The 19,338-nt window shown below is 37.5% G+C and overlaps 3 protein-coding genes across 11 annotated transcripts in view; 1 reads left to right on the forward strand and 2 right to left on the reverse strand.

Annotated features, from left to right (window-relative positions):
- The window catches only part of LOC129945955 (brain tumor protein), a 29,255-nt gene extending 26,675 nt beyond the window's left edge, over window positions 1-2,580 (reverse strand). For 3 of the 9 annotated variants that reach the window (XM_056055952.1, XM_056055954.1, XM_056055953.1), the window contains exon 1: window positions 2,423-2,580. The gene's annotated coding sequence lies outside the window, so the exon portion shown is untranslated. The other 6 variants (XM_056055949.1, XM_056055950.1, XM_056055951.1 and 3 more) reach the window with 6 other exon arrangements.
- Window positions 2,581-6,759: 4,179 nt separating this feature from the next.
- LOC129948070 (anaphase-promoting complex subunit 4) lies at window positions 6,760-17,024 on the forward strand. Its single transcript, XM_056058888.1, has 9 exons — window positions 6,760-6,957; window positions 7,183-7,299; window positions 7,367-7,515; window positions 7,580-7,959; window positions 8,021-8,197; window positions 15,451-15,613; window positions 15,667-15,919; window positions 15,977-16,749; window positions 16,817-17,024. The coding sequence occupies exons 1-9, from the start codon at window positions 6,846-6,848 to the stop codon at window positions 16,952-16,954; spliced, it is 2,262 nt and encodes a 753-aa protein (XP_055914863.1). The 5' UTR covers window positions 6,760-6,845; the 3' UTR covers window positions 16,955-17,024.
- A 171-nt stretch (window positions 17,025-17,195) lies between these two features.
- On the reverse strand, window positions 17,196-19,338 carry LOC129947737 (uncharacterized protein F54F2.9). The gene is made up of 5 exons (XM_056058411.1): window positions 19,070-19,338; window positions 18,573-18,992; window positions 18,398-18,510; window positions 18,128-18,335; window positions 17,196-18,066 (listed from the first exon to the last, which is right to left on the reverse strand). Exons 1-5 carry the CDS (start codon window positions 19,205-19,207, stop codon window positions 17,362-17,364), a joined length of 1,584 nt encoding a protein of 527 aa, XP_055914386.1. The 5' UTR covers window positions 19,208-19,338; the 3' UTR covers window positions 17,196-17,361.

Below are 19,338 nucleotides of genomic sequence, written 5' to 3' on the forward strand. Positions count from 1 at the left end.
TATAACTTCCTTTCTACCGTAGCACAATATAAAATTTAAAAAAAAAAAATACGATAAGGGTATAAAGACGAAATTTACAACAACGAAACACGAACAACAAAAAAGAAGAAGAGACAAATATAAAAATGCCAACAGTAATTACGTAATGACACATATAAAATGAAAATTAAATAAAATAAACTTTTCAATAAAACAAAAACAAAAATATAATAACTGCTAACAAAACAGAAAATTTGTTGTCTTTTTTAATTTTTGATTTACTTGATCTTTAAGTTTAACTCGAACGTAAATGTGAACGCTAACGCGACGATGACGATGATGAGGAGAGTTTAGATTAGCAAAGAATAAATTGATTTAAATGGAATTGTTTCAAGAATTTAAAAATAAAATGCATTATATACCTAAACTAAAGAAAAATGTAAGTATATTACGATCCAAGAGGAACAAGAACAAGACTGAAAATTGGAAATTGGAAATATCACGTTGAAATGTGCTTTTGCTTATGCTGTTCAGCAGGCAAAACAACAAAATAAAGGAAGGAAACTCAAACCAAAGTAAACTATGTGAGGAGGTAGGTTTTTATTTTTTATTTTTTTGCTTTTCTCGACACCCCAAGAGAACAACCTCGACTGGGGCACTAGTGTTTGAGTGTAGAATTTGTGTCTATGTAGCTAGAGGTATGCATCTTTCATTCATAAATCGATTTAGATTATATTTTTAAACTACGTCACGAACACGACACATGTATGCACATACATAGGTACTTCTACCTACCTATAAGTTAGAATTTTTAAGTTTTAATAATATCCCTAGCGCTTCTACACCTTTACATGATGACTTAAATGAAAAGCAAGGCGATTATATAATTTGCACATTGAATTTTCTTATTTTTGTTTCCTTTTTTTACGACGGAATTTCTACTCACAGAATTACTTATAGAATGTAATTTGGACTTGGTACGTGTTTCATCTTTTGCGCTAGGGGCGCGTTTTTTTTGTTGTCTATAGATAGGTAGGTATAAGTTGTAAATACCTACAATAATTTACAATAAGCAGAGAGTAAATTAAGACACAAGGGCAGCAAATCAAACCGAGAACGAGACCGAGAACGAGAACGAAACCGAGACCGAGTCGAACTAGCGAAAAACCAACACACGAGTTGTCTCCTCCGGATCAGATGTGTACTTAATAATTTTTTTGCAAATTCGTTGGCTGTTGGCATGATTCTCCTACTTACTACCTACTCAACTCATGTCAGTAGCAGCACAGCAGCAAAAAGCAGAAAATGTGCGCAATGCAGATGAGGGAGGCCTCCCTTCTACCCTAACTACTACTGTACAGTGTACACTCGTCGTCGTCGTAGCTCGTCGACCGACAGAGAGATCCCAGCAGCGCGTATTTTTCGTCTCCAATCAAAATTGAAATTATGTCTACCCTTTTATAATTTTAATACACATAAATTGATGAATGATGATGATGTTGTATTTGATGTCCGTACCTGCAAATCTGATGATTTAAATACACAAGAGTATGATGAATAAAAATGCTCCATAAAAAGCCTTAACTTTGCTGTTTGCTCCTTGCTTTGCCAGAGATTTTATAAGTTGACGTAGCTTGAGCCCGAGCCCGAACTAAAAACAACTAATCAATTTCAATTGGAAGAGAAACACCACACGGGAGCGCAAAACGACAACGACAACGAGTCGAATTCGACGAGCGACGGTTGATGGCTTGTTGTTGTTGTCGCTTTTCTAGCAGGCAGCGGTGGAGGCGAAGGGTAGTATTCGTTTCGTATAGAATGGAAATGAGAGCAGTAGCAGCAGCAGCAGCTGTGATCTGAACAAGGCAACCAGCAATAGCAAAGCATCGCAATCGCAAAGAATTTTTTTTTGTTGCTTTTTCACTATTTTCACGGAGGACGGTCTTCGGTCGGTAGAGGTAGAAAATAGGGAAGTTGTCGATGGAGTCGGAATCAAAATGGGAGGGGGGCGAGTTGCGCGTAATCGAATTCTATCCATGTCCTTGAAAAAAAAAACTACTCAATACCCAGAACCTTTGGTTAAATAAAAAAAACCTTTTTACACACGAAGAAAAACTTATTTTCCGCAATAAATGTTTGCAAAACTTGAACTTAGCAAAAATCACTAAAAATGCACACCGAAAGTTGGAAAAATGGGGAGAAAAGTACAAGCACACACACACGACTAGGTAGAGTGGAATTTTTTTCACATCTTCCCAACTAAACTAGAGGAGCCCACGACACGATACAACCATTTTCTTCTTTCAGTTTCAATTGAAAATAACTTTGAAAATCCGCATGTTGTTAACGTTAAGTAAATTTTCTTTGCACATTGATTTAAAAATTGTTTAATGTGAAATTATTGAGTAAACCAATTTGAAAAAAGAAAGACAAACTTACTTACCTTTGCCATGATAATTTTTTTTCACTTTATTAACAGGAATGGCGTAGACTACAAAAGTCAACTCAAGTATGAAGAATTGAGAAGATTGAACGAATTGAAGTGGGTAAATTTTTTCCTTGTAGAATATTTTTTGAAGAAGAAAATTGCGCCGGTTTGAGAATTGAAATGCGCGTATATTTTGTTATTGTATTCCAGTGGTTCCGAAGGGAATATTCCAGATGGAACGATTTGGTATGATGGAGAATGACATTTCAGTTTGGGGGATGGTTACATTTTGATGTATTGAGCTAATTTGAGCTTAAATAAGGGTGAGAGTTGATTTGAAGTGGGAACTATAATTTTAATGGCATGATAACATGTAGTTTTTCATAGATCTTGTTTTAAGTTTTTATTTTTTTAAACAACCTTGAAAGAACATCTGAATCTTATCAAAGAGAACAACTGTTTAAAGATTTAAAAACTATTTAATCAGGTAAAGATTCCACTTTAAACATAGAAATTGTGATAATAAATTACTTAATTTGGAGAAAATAAGATCCATGCAAACTTTAAAATTTCATTTTTTCCAGATAAATTTATTTAGTTAATCTGGATTTCACTTTTTGTACCCTTTTACACAAACTGTGTATTTTTTCCTAGAAAATAATAAATGGGCAAAACCAAGTGCAAATTTAAAGTGAATATAAGATGGCTATTTTGATTTAAAAATGTATTATCCTATTTTTGTGAGGTGGGACGGCTTCTGGCTTCAACACTCTTGTAAGCACTCAGATATCATAATTAAGATGTTAAGATAATCACGGGTTGATTGCAATGTCTAAAAGCACCCTCTAGAAAACAAAGCTTCCATCTACTTTAAGCTGCCGGAGGTTAGTTGAAGTTGATCGTAGTGACTCAGACCCTTAGGTATTTTAAATTGCTTTTATCGTCCGAACAACTTTTATTGCCTGCAACTTTTTTTAATTACAAACAAAAGGTTTGCATTTTGTCATTTTTTATTTTTCTAATGTCAGAAAGACATCTCTCCTTGGCAGTCTTACCATTATATTAGTAAGGAAGGGCTAACACTTCGTTAAATTTTATTGTAGAGAAACTCAACTTAAAGAACATGGTTAAATATAACTCCAAAGTACACGATAAAAACATGTTTGTCAGGTGAAAAGAGTTAAGCTTTTCTGTGATTGTTAGTAAAAATATTTAATAAAAAAGTAACTGGAAAACAATTATTAAAATATTTATTTGTGTTTTTATTTGTTTTAAAAAATGTCCAGTATTCAGAAAAGGTTCAAGAACCTAATTTGAAACGTACCAGATTGACAAATTGAACGATGGTAAAAAAGGAGCTATTGGTCAAAGCAGCAGATCTCTTTCTTACTTACTTACTTAAGGTGGCACTACAGTCCTGTGTGAACTAGAGCATCACCTAACAAACTTCTCCATCTGGCTCAGTCCCTAGCTAGATGTCTCCAGTTTCGCGCTCCAATTTGGGATCCGGGATCCGGTCTTCCTCTACTGCGCTGTCCTGTGGGTGTGGATTCGAAGACTTTCCGGGCCGGAGCTTTGGTTTTCATGCGCTCTACGTGACCCAGCCATCTTGGTCGTTGGATTTTTACCCTTTTGGCTAGGTCTACGTCGCTGTACAGCCCGTACAGCTCTTCGTTCCATCTTCTCCTCCACTCCCCTTCGATGCATACGGGACCATAGATTACACGAAGAACTTTTCTCTCGAACCGACCCAAGATGCTTTCATCCGCTTTTGTCATAGTCAATGCTTCTGAACCGTATAGCAGGACGGGGATGATAAGGGTCTCATATAGCAAAACTTTAGTCCCTCGAGAGAGGACTTTACCACTCAATTGCTTTCTTAGCCCAAAGAAACAGCGGTTAGCAAGCGTTATTCTGCGTTTGATCTCAGCTCTGGTGCTGTTTTCTGCGTTTACAGCGGAGCCTAGGTAGACGAAGTCCTCGACTACCTTAAAGTTACGTCTGTCGATGGTGACGTTTTGACCAAGACGTCGGTGTTGTATGTCCTTTCTTGAATACAGCATGTACTTTGTTTTGCCTCATCTACCATAATTGGTGTTGGTATTCTTGGTTTTTCCAGGATCTGCCGTAATGTGAATATTTGATCAACTGTGGACTTTCCTGGTCGAAAACAACTCTGATAAGGACCTATCAGGTTGTTGACGAAGTGCACATATTACGTCAGAGAAGATTTTATAGGCGATGGTAAGTAGGTTGATTCCTCTATAGTTGATGCGGCTTAGAGGGTCTCGTTTTTTCAGGATCGGGCAAACAATACTGAGGTTGTATTCATCGGGCATGTTTTCTTCCGACCATATCCAGCTTCTTTAAAGAGCTCGGCATTCAAGCCATCCGCTCCAGCAGCTTAATTAGACTTCAGCTTAGATATGGCAATATTTACTTCGTCTAAGTCGGGAGGACGGGATTGTTGGCTTTCGTCGTCTATGTTGAATGGATCATCCTGCCTGACAGCGGAATTCAGTTTGTCATCGCCTCTATACAGTCTGCAGAAGTGGTCCTTCCATAACCTCAGCATTGACTGCGGTTCCACTAAGATGTTTCCACTTTCGTCTTTGCAGCCTTCGGTTCTAGGTTTATGTACCTGTGAATTTCGTTTCAATTGTTCATAAAACTTTCGAACTTCATTCCTGCGTTTAAACCTCTCTACATCTTCGACCGCACGCTTCTCATGCCCTCTTTTTTTCCTTCTGAGAAAGTCGGCTTTCCTCTCGCCTCTTCTGCTCATAGAGCTCATGAGCAGCTCTCGTCCTTTTATGCAGCACCGCTTTGCGTGCCTGTTGTTTGGCTGCATTTGCTTGCCGACATTCCTCATCAAACCAGGGGTTCCTTGTTTGAAACCCAGCATATCAGAGGTGGCTACCCTGATTGCATCTTGGCAACGTTGCCACTAGTTTTCGATACATTGTGTTGGCGGCAGAGAACTTCGAGAGAGGTTACTTGTAACTCGGTCGGAAAAGGATTTGGCTATCTCTGGCGATTGTAGCCGTTTAACGTTGTACCTTCTCCCAGCACCTCCCTGTTTTGCCTTGGGTCTGGAAATCCGAAGTGCTACCTTGGCTACAACGAGGTAGCGATCTAAGTAGATTTTAACTCCTCGGAAAGTTCGGACGTCCATGATGCTGGAAACGTGTCGGGCGTCGATCGCAATATGGTCAATCTGGTTGAAGGTAGATTGATCTGGAGAAGTCCAAGTTCCTTTGTTTACGTTAAAGTGTGGAAAACGCGTACTGGCTACCATGACGTTTCGCCCTGCAGCAAATTCTATGAGCCTGAATCCGTTGTCGGAAGTGTTGTCGTGCAAGCTGTTCTTCCCGATTATTCCACCAAAGATGTCTTCCCTTCCTAGCTTGGCATTAAAATCACCCAGGACTATTTTAATATCGTAGCTAGGAAGAACATATCTTTGGTTTGTCGTCTTTCTCCAGCAGTGGCAAACGTGGGTATACCTATCGTCCACTTGAATTCACTTTCGGGTCCCATATTGAGGTATAAGCTCTACTGAACACAAACAGGGGCGTCTTTCCAATAACGCTGCACGAAGTTAGGTAGGGGTCACAATAGAACATGTTTTAAATATTTTTGGGCCTAAAACAAGTTTTTTTTTTAAATTGATAACAGGCGTACTAACAGCTAGGTATGTAAGAAAGGGCATGCTGCCCCCTGCAACCCTCTTGCATGGGATCATTATTGGATTTGGGGTGGGTGCGAGTTTGGGTGTATGCAAAGTAGTTTTTGCATTTGAGCACTAAAATCAAAGAAATCCCCAACAAAAAAAGCAAGAATGGCAACACTGAGCACAAAACATGGAAGAAATGTCAAAATCAACCATTTTGCGTATTTTGTATGTAAAAAAGTGAACTTTGAAAATTAATTAAAAATAGATATAAATATTTCCTCGCTCTAAAACTGCTTTAGTTATTATTTATTTGCACATATCTATCAAATAAAAAAAAACGCGAGTCGAAATTCGTGCTGCGTTAATGGAAAGTTGTGCCCCATTTATTTCTATTTCATTTTTAATGAAAAACATTCGCTGAGTAAAGCCGGACTAAGTGATTTATTATTATTAAGTTCCAATCAATTGTTTTTAGTCAGTTTACAAGTACTCAAAACAGAGTTCTATTTTTTTACCAAATTTAAATTTCTCGGTTTTCAGAAAATTGCTGATCAGCATAATGCTTAAGAATGTGAACACTACCTTAAATAAGCTGTTTACAAAAATGTGCACCTGAACGTTGTAGGAAAAGTCAATTTTTTGACATTTCTTATTTTTTGAATTGTTGATTGTTTTCTATTTTGTGCCGGTAGTGAATAATAATAAAATAAAAAGGAATATTTTATTAATTTAATAGATTTAAGAAAAAAATAGGATTTCCAAATGACCCAAGTAAATGCAATGAAACAAATCGGATCCCGAAATATGGGTTTTCGTGTTGAAATTATGGAATGGAGTAATAAAATGGATTTAATTGCTATAGGAAATGAAAAAGGTAACATTTTCAGATCCTTTAAACTTAAAAAATGATATTAGAATCCAATTCCTTCAACAACAGAGTTGCTCACAAAAAAAACACACGTCTCGTCTTTAATTTTAAGAGACCTTTCAAGTCCCAACTTAAATTCTTTAAAAAATTGTCATATAGAAAATAAACCCCAACATGTCCTTAAAACCCAAGAACTTTATTTTATACAGCTTTTGTTCATTCTTTTGCTAGGTGAAGTCATCATCCATCGACTGAATTGGCAAAAAATAGTAACATTTTCTGCACCGACAGACAATGCAAAAGTAAGAGCTCTAAGTTGGCAGCCAGACGAAACAATGATTGCTGTGGGTAAGTTTTGTAAAATTGATACTCCCATTGATACTCACATTGATTCCACCAAACTTTAAATCACAAGGTTATAGCAATGGCAAAGTTTCCCTACTCGATGTCGAAAAAGAAGAAGAAGTCTTCTCCATAGAATATTCCGATGAAATCCGAACAATCTATTGGACGAAGCCAATCGTCGCAATAGAATATCGTCAAGCCTATCGAAATCGTTCTGAGGTAAATTATTATAGACTCTTGTGCAAACATGTAGGCATTATAATTACAACTTTTCAATAAATAGCTATGTCATGCGTTTTTTCTACCCGCTCTTCCCAATTTGAATGCATTATCTTCGACAGCCAAACGCAACGAAGATCACAAATCCTTTGCCAAGGGATCTCCGTGCTATCTAATTGTTTGTTTGTGTTCTGGAAAGATATATCTTCAAATACTTGGAGTGCTACCATGTGGAGCTATCGATATATCAGAACATATTGAAAAAGTAGATAATTTTAAGATAATAAACATTCGTTTGAATGCAACTTTCGATGGTATCAATATTATTGTCAACGACGGAGGTTGCATTAAGATTTTAACCTTTCTCAATGGAATTCTTCATTCTTCTACCTCGCCTATGCTTTCGTTGGCTGCTAACTATGCTCATGTTTTAGAAACACAAAAGTAAGTTAAGAAATACATATTTGTGACAAAAAAGATTGAATGATTGTGTTGAACATTACAGTTATATTAATGATACTATCCAATGTATGGTTGAAGCTTGGGAAACGGTTCTTTTGGAAATGGATAATAAACTAACAAAATACGCGAACTCACAACCAGAAGGATCACTTTCTGCAGACTTTTTGGAACTCATGATGTTTGGCTATGCGTCCACTGAGTTGGAACAGTTTTTAACAAAGTGAGTAAATTTTATTCATGTTGGTTTTCTTTGGTCTTACAGATCAGTAGGGAGCAATTTATCAATGTATGTAAAGTTTAGGTTTTAATGGAGTAAACTCAACTCTCTTATCATGATTATCAGTTTGACAACGAAGACCCAGTCATGGCTTCATTTAAAAAGTTTCTCCATCCATTCCCGTCTCTTCATCGCCTACCGGAGTCCACCGACCTTAATTTGTATGAAGATATCTTCTTCGGGGTAGATTGCATACAGTTCATGACTGTAGCGTCTCCGGAATCACCCTTCTTCAATAAGGGGCCAACAATTTAAATATAATAACTTTAAAGCGCTTTAGAGGTTGGATTGCCTTTAACTAAGCCCTCAGGTCTAGGATCCATGTAGGCAAAACCATACTCATGTACACCAGCAGCTTAGAAGTTATATTAAGGTTCCTAGATTTAAAGAGCTTTGACAGACTATATTAGGCTCTGTTGGCTTTTAGCAGCTGCCCTCGTCATTCTTCTTCTATGTTGTTATCAGTTGCTCCTATTGAGCCATGGAATTAAAAGGATTGTGCTACTTCATAATTTATGCTCCGCTACCATGACTGTTTGACCAACCATTCCTCTCGAAGGCGACGATGCCACCTTGTTCTTTGGTTTTCCTTCACTGTTCGATTTTTATGAAGGAATTGTGTACAGCTTTTTTTTTATAATAAACACACACTCAAGCGGATATTACTACCCTTATTATGCAGAGGCACAGTGTGAGCACTAGGAAGAGGAGAGAGGGTTTAAAAGCAGATGTCGGTGCACATTGGTTTTGAATTCCTGAACATTGCAATGACTAAGAAAAATAGAGTGTGGTAAGGCATTCCACTAAAGAACGCATCTCTGTATTTGATAGTACGACCGAAGTTGGGCTCGAGGGTTTACTGATGAGATTTCCTAGAAGCGCGAGTATTACCCGTGAACTGAAGGGAAGGAATGCAACTGGTTATTTCACTAGAGCATAAGCCGTTATAATAACGGTAAAAAAGGGTCAGACAAGAGACCTTGCGACGATGTTCAAGCGAAGTAAAACTTATGATGATATTAACATCTATCAATTTAAATGCTCTACGTGCAATACTATCCAAGAGGCTTAAATACGTTGCAGAAGCACCGGCCCAGAGATGGGAGTTATACTCAAGCTTTGGACGTATGTAAGTCTTGTAGATAATAGCCAGATCAGAAGGGGTGAAAAACTTCTTGCATCGCCCAAGGAAACCCAAACAACTTGCGGCATTTTTGGCGACATCGCGTATGTGATCATTTCACTAGAGGTGGTTGGTGACAACATACCGAGAATATCGAGGTGTTCAGTCTCACTGCCATCCATGTATAATGGCAAAGGGGGTAAATCACGCTTTAACGATACAAGACAGCATTGGGTTTTCGAAGCATTAAATTCCACGCGGTTTTTTAATCCCCATTGAACAATGCTGTTTAGGTCGGAATTTAATGAGCTTATCATATTTTGTCGTTTCAGTTTCACATTCGAAGAAGAGGGATGTGAGTCTGAAAACGAATATGAAAATCTAAGAGTACTATCGTCAGCGAAACAATGTATTGGATTAGATGTTGCAGACAGGAGATCATTAATAAAAATGAGAAAGAGTGTTGGAGATAGAACAGAGCACTGAGGCACACCAGCATTTATTTTATGGTTTTCAGACTTGAATCCATCCAATACTACTTGTATTGAACGATCCGAAAGGTAATTACTAATCCAATGAAGCAGGGATTCATGAAAACCGAAAGCACGCATTTTCGATAAGAGAGCCTGATGCCAAACCCTATCAAATGCTTTTGAAATATCAAGCGCAATAATCTTATTTTCTCCAAAACGATGTAAAGATTTGCTCCACTGTTCGATGAGATGAGCCATGAGAACACTATCGAAAATGCGTGCATTTGGTATTGATGGATCCTTTCTTCGTTGGGTTAGAAATTACCTTTCGGACCGTTCAATTCAAGTAGTATTGGACGGGTTCAAATCTGATATTCACAAAATAAACGCTGGTGTGCCCCATTGCTCCGTTTTGTCTCCGACGCTCTTCCTCATTTTTATAAATGTTCTTTTGTCTGAAACTTCTAATTCACTAAATTGTTTCGCAGATGACAGTACCCTCAGCTTTTCATATTCGTTTTTAGATTCTCATCCTTGTTCTTCGGATGTGGACTACCAACGGCAGCGTATGATAAGCTCATTAAATTCAGATCTTGACAGCATTGTTCAATGGGGAATCAAAAACCGTGTAGAATTTAATGCTTAAAAAAACTCAATGCTGTCTACTGTCGCAAAAGCGTAACCCTCCCCCAATGCCACTATCCATGAGTGGTACTTGCATCGAGGAGACTGAATAACTATCTGTCCTAGGTGCATTACAAACCACTTGTTTTGGAGTGATCACATATTTGACATCGGCAAAAATGCTGCTAAGTTTTTAGGTTTTCTCCGACGATGCAAGAAATTTTGTACCCCTTCTGATCTGGCTATAATTTATAAAGCCTGTATTCGTCCTAAACTTGAGTACATTTCCCATATTTGGGCAGGTGCTCTTATAACCCACTTGAGTCTCTTGGACAGAATACAAAATAGAGCTCTAAAAATGATAGGTGACCCATGTCTAACTGAAACTTTTGCATCTCTCGAGCACCGTCGTAAGGTTTCATGTCTCTCATTATTCTATCGCTACTTCCATAAGCAATGCTCTAATGAAATAGCCAGTTGCATTCCTCCCCTCAAACAATTCAACCGTAATACTCGTTCTTTTATTAATGCCCATCAGTTAAACCTTGAGCCCAATTTCGGTCGTACTGTAAAGTTCGGAGATTCTTTTTTTAGTCGCACTACACGAATGTGGAATGCTTTACCAGACTCAATATTTCCTACTCATTACAATGTGCAGGCATTCAAACCCAATATGCATCGGTATCTCCTTTCAAATCCTATCCTCCCTTCCTAATTACTCGCACTGTGTATAATCATTATAAGGGTATTCATATCCCCTTGAGTGCGCGTACAACAAAAACATATTTTGGTATTGCTCCAGAAGGGTACCCATCATAAAGCCGTTATTTTGTTTTCAAATTTTCTCAGAACTTAATCAACAGGTTTCAATAATCTTGTCTTTCTTTTGAGAAAAATGTGTTTTGCAGGTATTGCAGCCGGGCACTATTTTATTTTCAAATTTGTTTTTTGTTGAATAAAACTTTTAAGATCGTAACAAATTAAAGAAATCTACATTTTGAAGTGAGTTTGCTTTAGATGTTCTAGAACTGAGATTTAAACATCAATTTCAAGAATATAAATGTCCCAAAAACAGCAAAAGTGACACCTTCGTTAAACTAATGGCTAATTGAAAAATACAATGCACGTTTCATATCTATTAATATAAAAGCTTTGAATCTCTTGAGAACTGAAATAAAAAGAGATTCTAAAACGTGTAATTTGTGACTGCCACACAAAAGTTTCTTTCCAGCTTATTTGCTTACCTTAGTTTTTTTTATTATATATTTAGAGAAATTATGTACTTACTCGTAAATGCACCTTCTTCCTTAAATTCAAGAAGCAAACAATTTTTCTCTACAATTTTAAAGTTTTGTTGACTCCTCTAAGATCAAAATTTTTCAAAGCATCAGTTTAATCTACGACTAAGCAGACTGATCAAAATCAAAAAAAAAAAAAATCAAATGGGGTGGCGCAACAGTCCGTTGTGAACCAAGGCCTAGTGACTTACAACTCTCAACCATTCCTGTGTGCGAGTAATGTTGTCAGGAATGGAGGGGACCTACAATTTTTATGCCGAATCCGAACGGCTAGTTTGAGAAAGCACTTTTTCATGACAAGAATTACTCTTGAAGGATTTGTCAATTCCTCGCAAGAGGTAGTACCCGCGAAAATTATTTTTTAAAATTAAGGTGACACAGGCAGGGATTGAACCCAAGACCCCTTGCATGACAGTCCAACGCACTAACCATCATGCCACGGGTACTACTGATCATGCCACGGGCAGACTGATAGCGATAATAATAATAGACGGCCGAAAATTGAGTTCGAAAAAACTACAGTACTGTGCAAAACTTTTACAACTCTTATCACCTATCAAAAATACAATATATTCGAAACATATAAGTTGTTAAAACGAAATTATTTCTATTGCTCTAGACTTTATATGAATCAACCTTACTGTACAAAATTTAAACCACTAATCTGCAGATAAGTATAACAAATGCAACAGTTTAACAAAAAAAAGTGCTGCATTTTGCTGTGCAAAACATTTGCAACTGTCGGCCATGATTTATTTTGATAACGGTCAACTTGTTTCATTTTGAAATTTTTTGATTTGTTTCTGTAGTTTAGTTCGTTGAGCAAGTATAAGCCACGTGTTTGATCGAGACAGAAGTTTTTTAAGATAAATACAAATAAAATAACTAAAAAAAAGAAATTTTAATTATAATGGCCGGAAACAAGTATAATTCAGAAATGAAATCAAAAATTTTGATTGATTTCAAAAAAATATTATCCCAGAAAGAAATGTCAATCAAATATTCGTTACATAAATCTACCATTTGTCGGATAATAAATTCTGGACAGTTGAAGACTCATGATAGAGGAGGCAGACCACGCATTACCACAACAGAAGAAGACGGATAATTATTAATTTCTTCCCGAAACACCAACAGCATGTTCTAAAGAAGCAAAACTTAAATTAAAATTATCCATTGACTCATCTACAATAAGACGCCGCGCGCTACAGGCCGGATTGCGTGGTTTCCAAATACTGAATAAGCCTTTTATTTAGATTTTGCACGACCACATCTTAATTGGAGTTTGCAAAAATGGCAAACAGTAATGTTTTCTGATGAATCAAAATTCAACATGCAAGGAACTGAGGAAGGCAACATGACAGGAGACCAAGAGGTGAGAGACTTACTCCAAAGTATACAAGAGGAACAGTTAATCACAGAGGTGGCTCTGTAATGGTCTGGGTCTGCTTCTCTGGCCAAGGAATTGAACCTATTCGAAAATTAGAGGACATTATGGAGTCAGCAGACTACGTTGACATTCTTAGAAACACCATGCTTCCTTATGAAGATTGGGAAATGCCACTTGCGTGGACATTCCAACACAACAACGATCTCAAGCACAAGTCGAAGTTCGGCCCAAATTGGCTTTCTGAGAATAACATAAGGGTTTTGCAATGGCCAGCGCAGTCTCCAGGCCTAAAATCCTAGTGAAAATTTGTGGAAGATAGTAAAAAGAAGAATCGGATGCCAATTTTTTAAGCGGAAGGGCGATCTTTATGCTGAAATTCAAAGGCAGTGGAATGACATTCCGGAAACTATTCAGCCCTATCATGAATTCCATCGTCATCGGAAATTTTTACGAATCCCGAAAAACTGTATCATGAAATCCGTTCGTAGTGGAAAATTTCATAAAAAAAAATTCGGACCATAGCGTTCTAAAATAATTTAATAACTAAAGTTGTCACTTTAGGCCTTGAAATGTGTACATTTGAGGTTAAGATGCACATTATGTTATTTAAATGTTGTTAACCTTCTTTAAAGAACATTTTAAGCGGTAAGTAAAAACTCGTCTATGTGTTAAGCGCATGACCTTCCCCCTGATTAAAAGTCTGGATCCGCCCTTGTATCTTAGGGCAAAATTTGATCGGTTGTTGATTTGCCTGGGATGAAGCCACGCGACTGATATGCCAAGGCTCTTCAACTCAACTCAATTTTTCTGCATTGTACTTACTTACTTACTTACTAAAGGTGGTGCTACAGTCCGGGGCGGACCTGGACCTCAACCAAAATGCGTCTCCAGCCACCTCGGTCCCTAGCTATCTGTCTCCAGTTTCGCACGCCAAGTTGGTTGAGGTCCTCTCCCACCTGGGTGCGCCACCTGAGTCGCGGTCTTCCTCTACTGCGCCGTCACTCGTGAATGGATTCGAAGACCATCCGGGCTGGAGCGTTGATGTCCATCGGCTCTACATGACCTAGCCATCTAAGCCGTTGGAGTTTAATTCTGCTAACTAGGTCAGTGTCGCTGTACAGCCCGTACAGTTCGTCGTTATATCTTCTTCTCTATTCTCCATCTATGCGTACGGGACCAAGATTTTTTCTCTCGAAACATCCTAAGACGCTCTCATCTTTCTTTGACAGGGTCCAGGCCTCAACGCCATAAATGAGAAAAGGGATGATGAGTGTCTTATAGATGGTGATTTTAGATGCTCAAGAGAGGACTTAACTTCTCAATTGCCTTCTAAGTCCAAAGAAGCAGCGATTTGCAAGAGTTATTCTTCGTTTGATTTCAGCGCTGGTGTCGTTGTCTGTGTTAATAGCGGTGCCTAGGTAGACAAAGTCCTTAACTACCTCAAAGTCACAGTTGTCCATGGTGACGTTTTGTCCAAGACGTCGTTGTTCAATGTCCTTTTTTGATGACAGCGTACAGACCAAGGTCTTGCCCTCATTGACCACTAAACCTATCTTCTTCGCTTCCGTCGCACTGCTCAAAAACGCTCCACTGACATCACTCTTTGATCTTCCAATTATGTCAATATCATCTGCGTATCCGAGTAATTGGATGGATTGGATAGATTTGGAAGATTGTGCGGTTGAGTTTTGCACAATTCTTTCCAGAACTATGTTGAAAAAGTCGCATGTCAGTGCATTGCCGTTTCTAAAACCTTTTTTGACATCAAATGCATCGCCATCGGTGAGATCTGTTCCGACCTTGATAGAGCAGCGTGCATTCTCCATCGTCATTCTGCACAAACGGATAAGTTTGACAGGGATGCCAAAACTAGACATTGCTTTGTAGAGCTCTTTCCTATGGATGATGTCGTACGCGGCTTTAAAATCGATAAAGAGATGGTGGGTATCGATTTGAAGTTCCTGGGTTTTTTCCAAGATCTGCCGTAGTGTGAATATTTGGTCGATAGTGGACTTTCCTGGTCTGAAGCCACACTGATAAGGACCAATGAGGTTGTTTACGATTGGCTTCAGACGTTCACATAATACGGCAGAGAGGATCTTATACGCAATGTTAAATCACATTGCATTAAATCACAAAATAAACACATACAAATGGTCACATGAGTTTTAAGGATCTCAATTAGGGCTTTTGTATTCTTTCAAAGAAAAAAATCGACGCGACTTTAAAATACTAAAACATATTGCTATCGTTTTGAATCAAAAAGTAGTTTTATTTTATCTTTACAGTGAATTAACTGAAAAAGGAATAAAAAAACTGGGCAACTCAATTGAATTGAGTTATTCAACAATCCAAAACTTGGTTACGAAGCCACTCTTAAGTGCAACAATTAATATGTGTTTTTTCTTAAACACTTTCAAAGGCATGAGTAGAAATACTTATTCTTATAAGGTAAGTTTTTTTTTTAAATTAAAATACTTTTTGATTTTACGAATTATTTATAGGACCTCGTTACTCCAGAAGCAGCCGATGAAGCTGTACGAGCTTGTGGCGCATTTCTAATGAAAATCCTCGAATTGCAACAAATCATCGATCAGTGTGTTAATGATATGAAAATCTTCTTTTGTTGGCTTTGTGTGGCTATTGCGAGATTAATGAATGAAACTGTTCCCGAAGAGATGTCACAGGTTTCACAAGAGGACATCATTCATCTGGCTGAATATTTGAATAATTTTGATGATTGTCTTCTGCAGAATGGTATTTGATTTTTGTTTTTGTTGATTTAAATGTTGTTTTGGTTTTTGTTTTAATTAGATGATGGTTCTGTGACAAAAAGAAAATTCAATCTTGAAAAAGTTGGTCAATACTTGGAGAATGAAGAACTTCAGCAACCAGCCAAATGTGATACCCATCATCGATGGAATAAATTACTCGAAGAAAATGAGTGCTTAAAAAATTGCTCACTCATAATTCCACACGATCAAAAATTGTCCCTGATTCAACAGCGTGACAAAATGTTAGATGCTGTTAGTAAAGTCTTTACCAAACCAAATTCCAGTGTTTCTACTGACTTTAATCATATTTCCACTTTGATTTGTTCCCCCGAGACTGAAACACCACCTGATTTTGAAATAAAAAGCACATTCATTGCTAGCAAAGCTGCTCAAGTTGATATCGTGGCATTAACAGTGGGCCCAGATGAATTTTTGGTCATAGAATTTCAGCTAATAACTTCCGTTGTAAAGTGCACTCGTTTGAATCTCAAACCAAGTCCATTTACGCCTGTTCATATGGCACAAACCTATAATAATTTGACTGTTGTTGATTTGCAATTTTACAACGACTCAATTTTGTCGTTGCTATTACAAAATACAAACCAGGCGGATCGTGATGGGAAGACGCAAAGCTATTTTGTTCAAATGCCATTGGAAGCAATAAATGAGAAACATTCTCAGCATCAAACTGCGGAGCTTATTTATCTGGCTGATCGTTCGTTGTTCCACAGTTTACTGGATATTGTTGATAACAGTTTTCTGAAGGCGGTCGATGGCACTTGTACTGGTATGGCTGTGTCTGGTAGTCGAAAGGTCTGTGTCTCTTTATATATTTTTGTATATAATGATTTTTCATTGTTTTAATTTGTTTTGTATTTAGGTTGCAGCTGTTTTGTCAGAAAATTGCAAAAAGATAAGTATCTACGAGATGGAAGTTGAAGATGATGAAGATGACGTGGAAATGTCCCATAACTCATTTTTGGACACAAGTAAAGAATCAGCTGTGTCAACTGAATAAATTGATGATGAGAATAATGAGTTTTTTAAAAATAAGAATGTACATATAAAAATTAAAGAAAGAAATCCAATCCTTTTGATGTTCAGTGATGGTAGAAAAGTTTTTCAATTAATATGAATAAAGGAATTTGATAGTCGGTTGGTAGCCTCGTGGTAAAACAATTGAGTTGTTGCCGTAGTATTCAAACCTTGTTAGACATGAGACATGTAATTTGCCTACAAGTTAATTCAATAAGTCCAAGTTTTGATTTGTGTTTTACTATTGGCTGATTTATTTATGTTTATAAGCTACACATTTATACATACAAAAAATCTAGAACGTTCGACATTCCTAAACTATACAACGTTTGATGGGGTTGCGATAAATACTACCTACACTATTTGTGACTGTTTTGTCTTGTTGTTTTTTTAGATAGCTTCGTCGTCTGTGTCTTCGTCACTAGAGAATTCTCTCCTTCGTCTTCTCTCTTTTCGCTTATTTCGTTTCTTTCCCTTGGATTTGGTTGGTTCCTCTTCTGTTTGTTTCAATAACTCTTCTTGGTCTTCTTCCGCTTCCTCCTCAACATCTGCCTGAACATTTTCGTCTTCTTGGATATTCTCTACGCGTTGCTGGTCGTCATTCTTCTCCTCATCACTGCCATTAGTTGGTTCTTCCGTTTTGTTCTTTTGAGACTTAACCAAGTCACACAAATGTTTGTATCGTAGAATACATTCTTCCTTGGTCTTTTCGGGTACAGAATTGGCAATTTTTTGCCAACGATCTGTTCCTGCCGACTTAAGATACTTGACTATGGCATTTTCTAATGCCCGCTGTTGTTCTTGTGACCAATTCTTTTCGGGAATGAGGATGGTTTTGTCGGTTTTCTTGACTTTTTCTTTTTTTAGTGCAACATCTTGGACAATGTTCTCGGCCACGCTGTCGGATTGGCCGGGTATGCGATAGCCGTTTTCTTTCATTTTAGCTGCCATGAAGGTAACTTCCTGCACAGAGCGATTCATTGTTTCAGCAATGGTTTCCCATCGACTGCCAGCTCCTCCTGGGTATTTTTTAACCAATCGGATTAATTCGGCTAGATCTTCGTCAGTCCAAAATCCACCACTTAATGGAGTTGTCTGAAAACCCGATACAATAATAAAATCTCTTATAATACAAATCATCAATATGAGTACATACTTTTTGTGTAACGGCTTTAATAGCATCTTTTTCGTTAGGTTCCCTCGCCTCGATCCGGGAATAACCAGCTAGTTCAGCATCGGTTTTTTCTGGAGCTTTAGACGCTAGTCGGCGTTTGCGAATATTCTCCTTTTTCTCTTTCCTTGCTCTGGCCATTTCTTCGAACTCTTCTTCAAGTTCTTGTTGTCGTTTGAGTTCTTCAGCTTCCCTACAATGTAAATATTATAAAAAAGTCCATCCCATGATACCGAAAGAAAAATAGAAACTTACAGTCTTCGTTTTTCTAGAGCAGCTTCTTTCATCTCGTTGGCTTTTGATACTCCTGATTTGATAGTAGATGGAAGGTTCCAAAAGAACATCGGTATTTGAAAAGGTAGCGTATTCTAGAACAAAGAAAAACGACACTTTAGAAACAATATAATCGGAAAAAGCTTTCCGCACTCACTAAGATAGACGGCGATGGTATTTCATTGAGTATCGAGTCTAGATCAATATTCTTATTTTTCTTTTGTAGCTTCTTCAGTCTAGAACCGAAAACTTGTTCAGCAGTATATTTCTTTTCCAAGTATGCAGCCCATGCGAATAAATACTGCCCGACGGATATTATGACGAAGATTATTAACGCTCCCTCGTACAAGCCCACCTTACGCATTCGCCGATAATAATAGAGAGCTGATTTCCAATTAGGCAGTCCTTCAGTTAATACTTTATTATATTTTTCCCGTTTTGATGGATCTTTGAGGACTTCGTAGACGGATACTAAATTTCTGAATTGAATATTTGCATCTTCGGCATTGTTTTTGTCTGGATGAAGGACAATGGATAAAGTTCGGAATGCTCGTTTGATTTCTTGGCCAGTTGCATTCTGATTAAAGAAATTTATGAAATTAGCATTTAAGATAATGTACAACATGTGTGCATTTAATTTAAAACAAAATATACCTGAGAAATTGCCATCACTTCGTAGAAGTTCTTGTTTATTTCCTCGACCAAATCGAATATTTCCAACTCGTCTTTATCCCACGATTGGACCTCGTAGGTGAGGCCCAAGAGTAAAAGGCAAATTATGTATGATTTCATTGTTCTATTTAATGTTTATTATTGTTTTATTTAATAAACATGAGAGCACCAAAAGATTTTTTAATCGAAAACCAAATTAGCAGCAGAAAGACAACGATGTTCGATATGGCAATTGGCATTGGCAATCTGTC

This window comes from Eupeodes corollae, chromosome 2, assembly GCF_945859685.1.
Source record: "Eupeodes corollae chromosome 2, idEupCoro1.1, whole genome shotgun sequence".
NCBI lineage: Eukaryota > Metazoa > Arthropoda > Insecta > Diptera > Syrphidae > Eupeodes > Eupeodes corollae.

What these genes read in the sequence shown, in the direction of transcription:
- LOC129947737 (XM_056058411.1), bottom strand. Translation starts at nt 19,207, where the DNA reads ATGAAATCATACATAATTTGCCTTTTACTCTTGGGCCTCACCTACGAG. An exon ending in TACCATCGCCGTCTATCTTA is followed by an intron (nt 18,511 to 18,572) that starts GTGAGTGCGGAA and finishes TCTTTGTTCTAG; the next exon opens with AATACGCTACCTTTTCAAAT. An exon ending in GCTCTAGAAAAACGAAGACT is followed by an intron (nt 18,336 to 18,397) that starts GTAAGTTTCTAT and finishes TTTACATTGTAG; the next exon opens with GGAAGCTGAAGAACTCAAAC.
- LOC129948070 (XM_056058888.1), top strand. Translation starts at nt 6,846, where the DNA reads ATGACCCAAGTAAATGCAATGAAACAAATCGGATCCCGAAATATGGGT. An exon ending in TTGGAACAGTTTTTAACAAA is followed by an intron (nt 8,198 to 15,450) that starts GTGAGTAAATTT and finishes TTATCTTTACAG; the next exon opens with TGAATTAACTGAAAAAGGAA. An exon ending in TGATTGTCTTCTGCAGAATG is followed by an intron (nt 15,920 to 15,976) that starts GTATTTGATTTT and finishes TGTTTTAATTAG; the next exon opens with ATGATGGTTCTGTGACAAAA.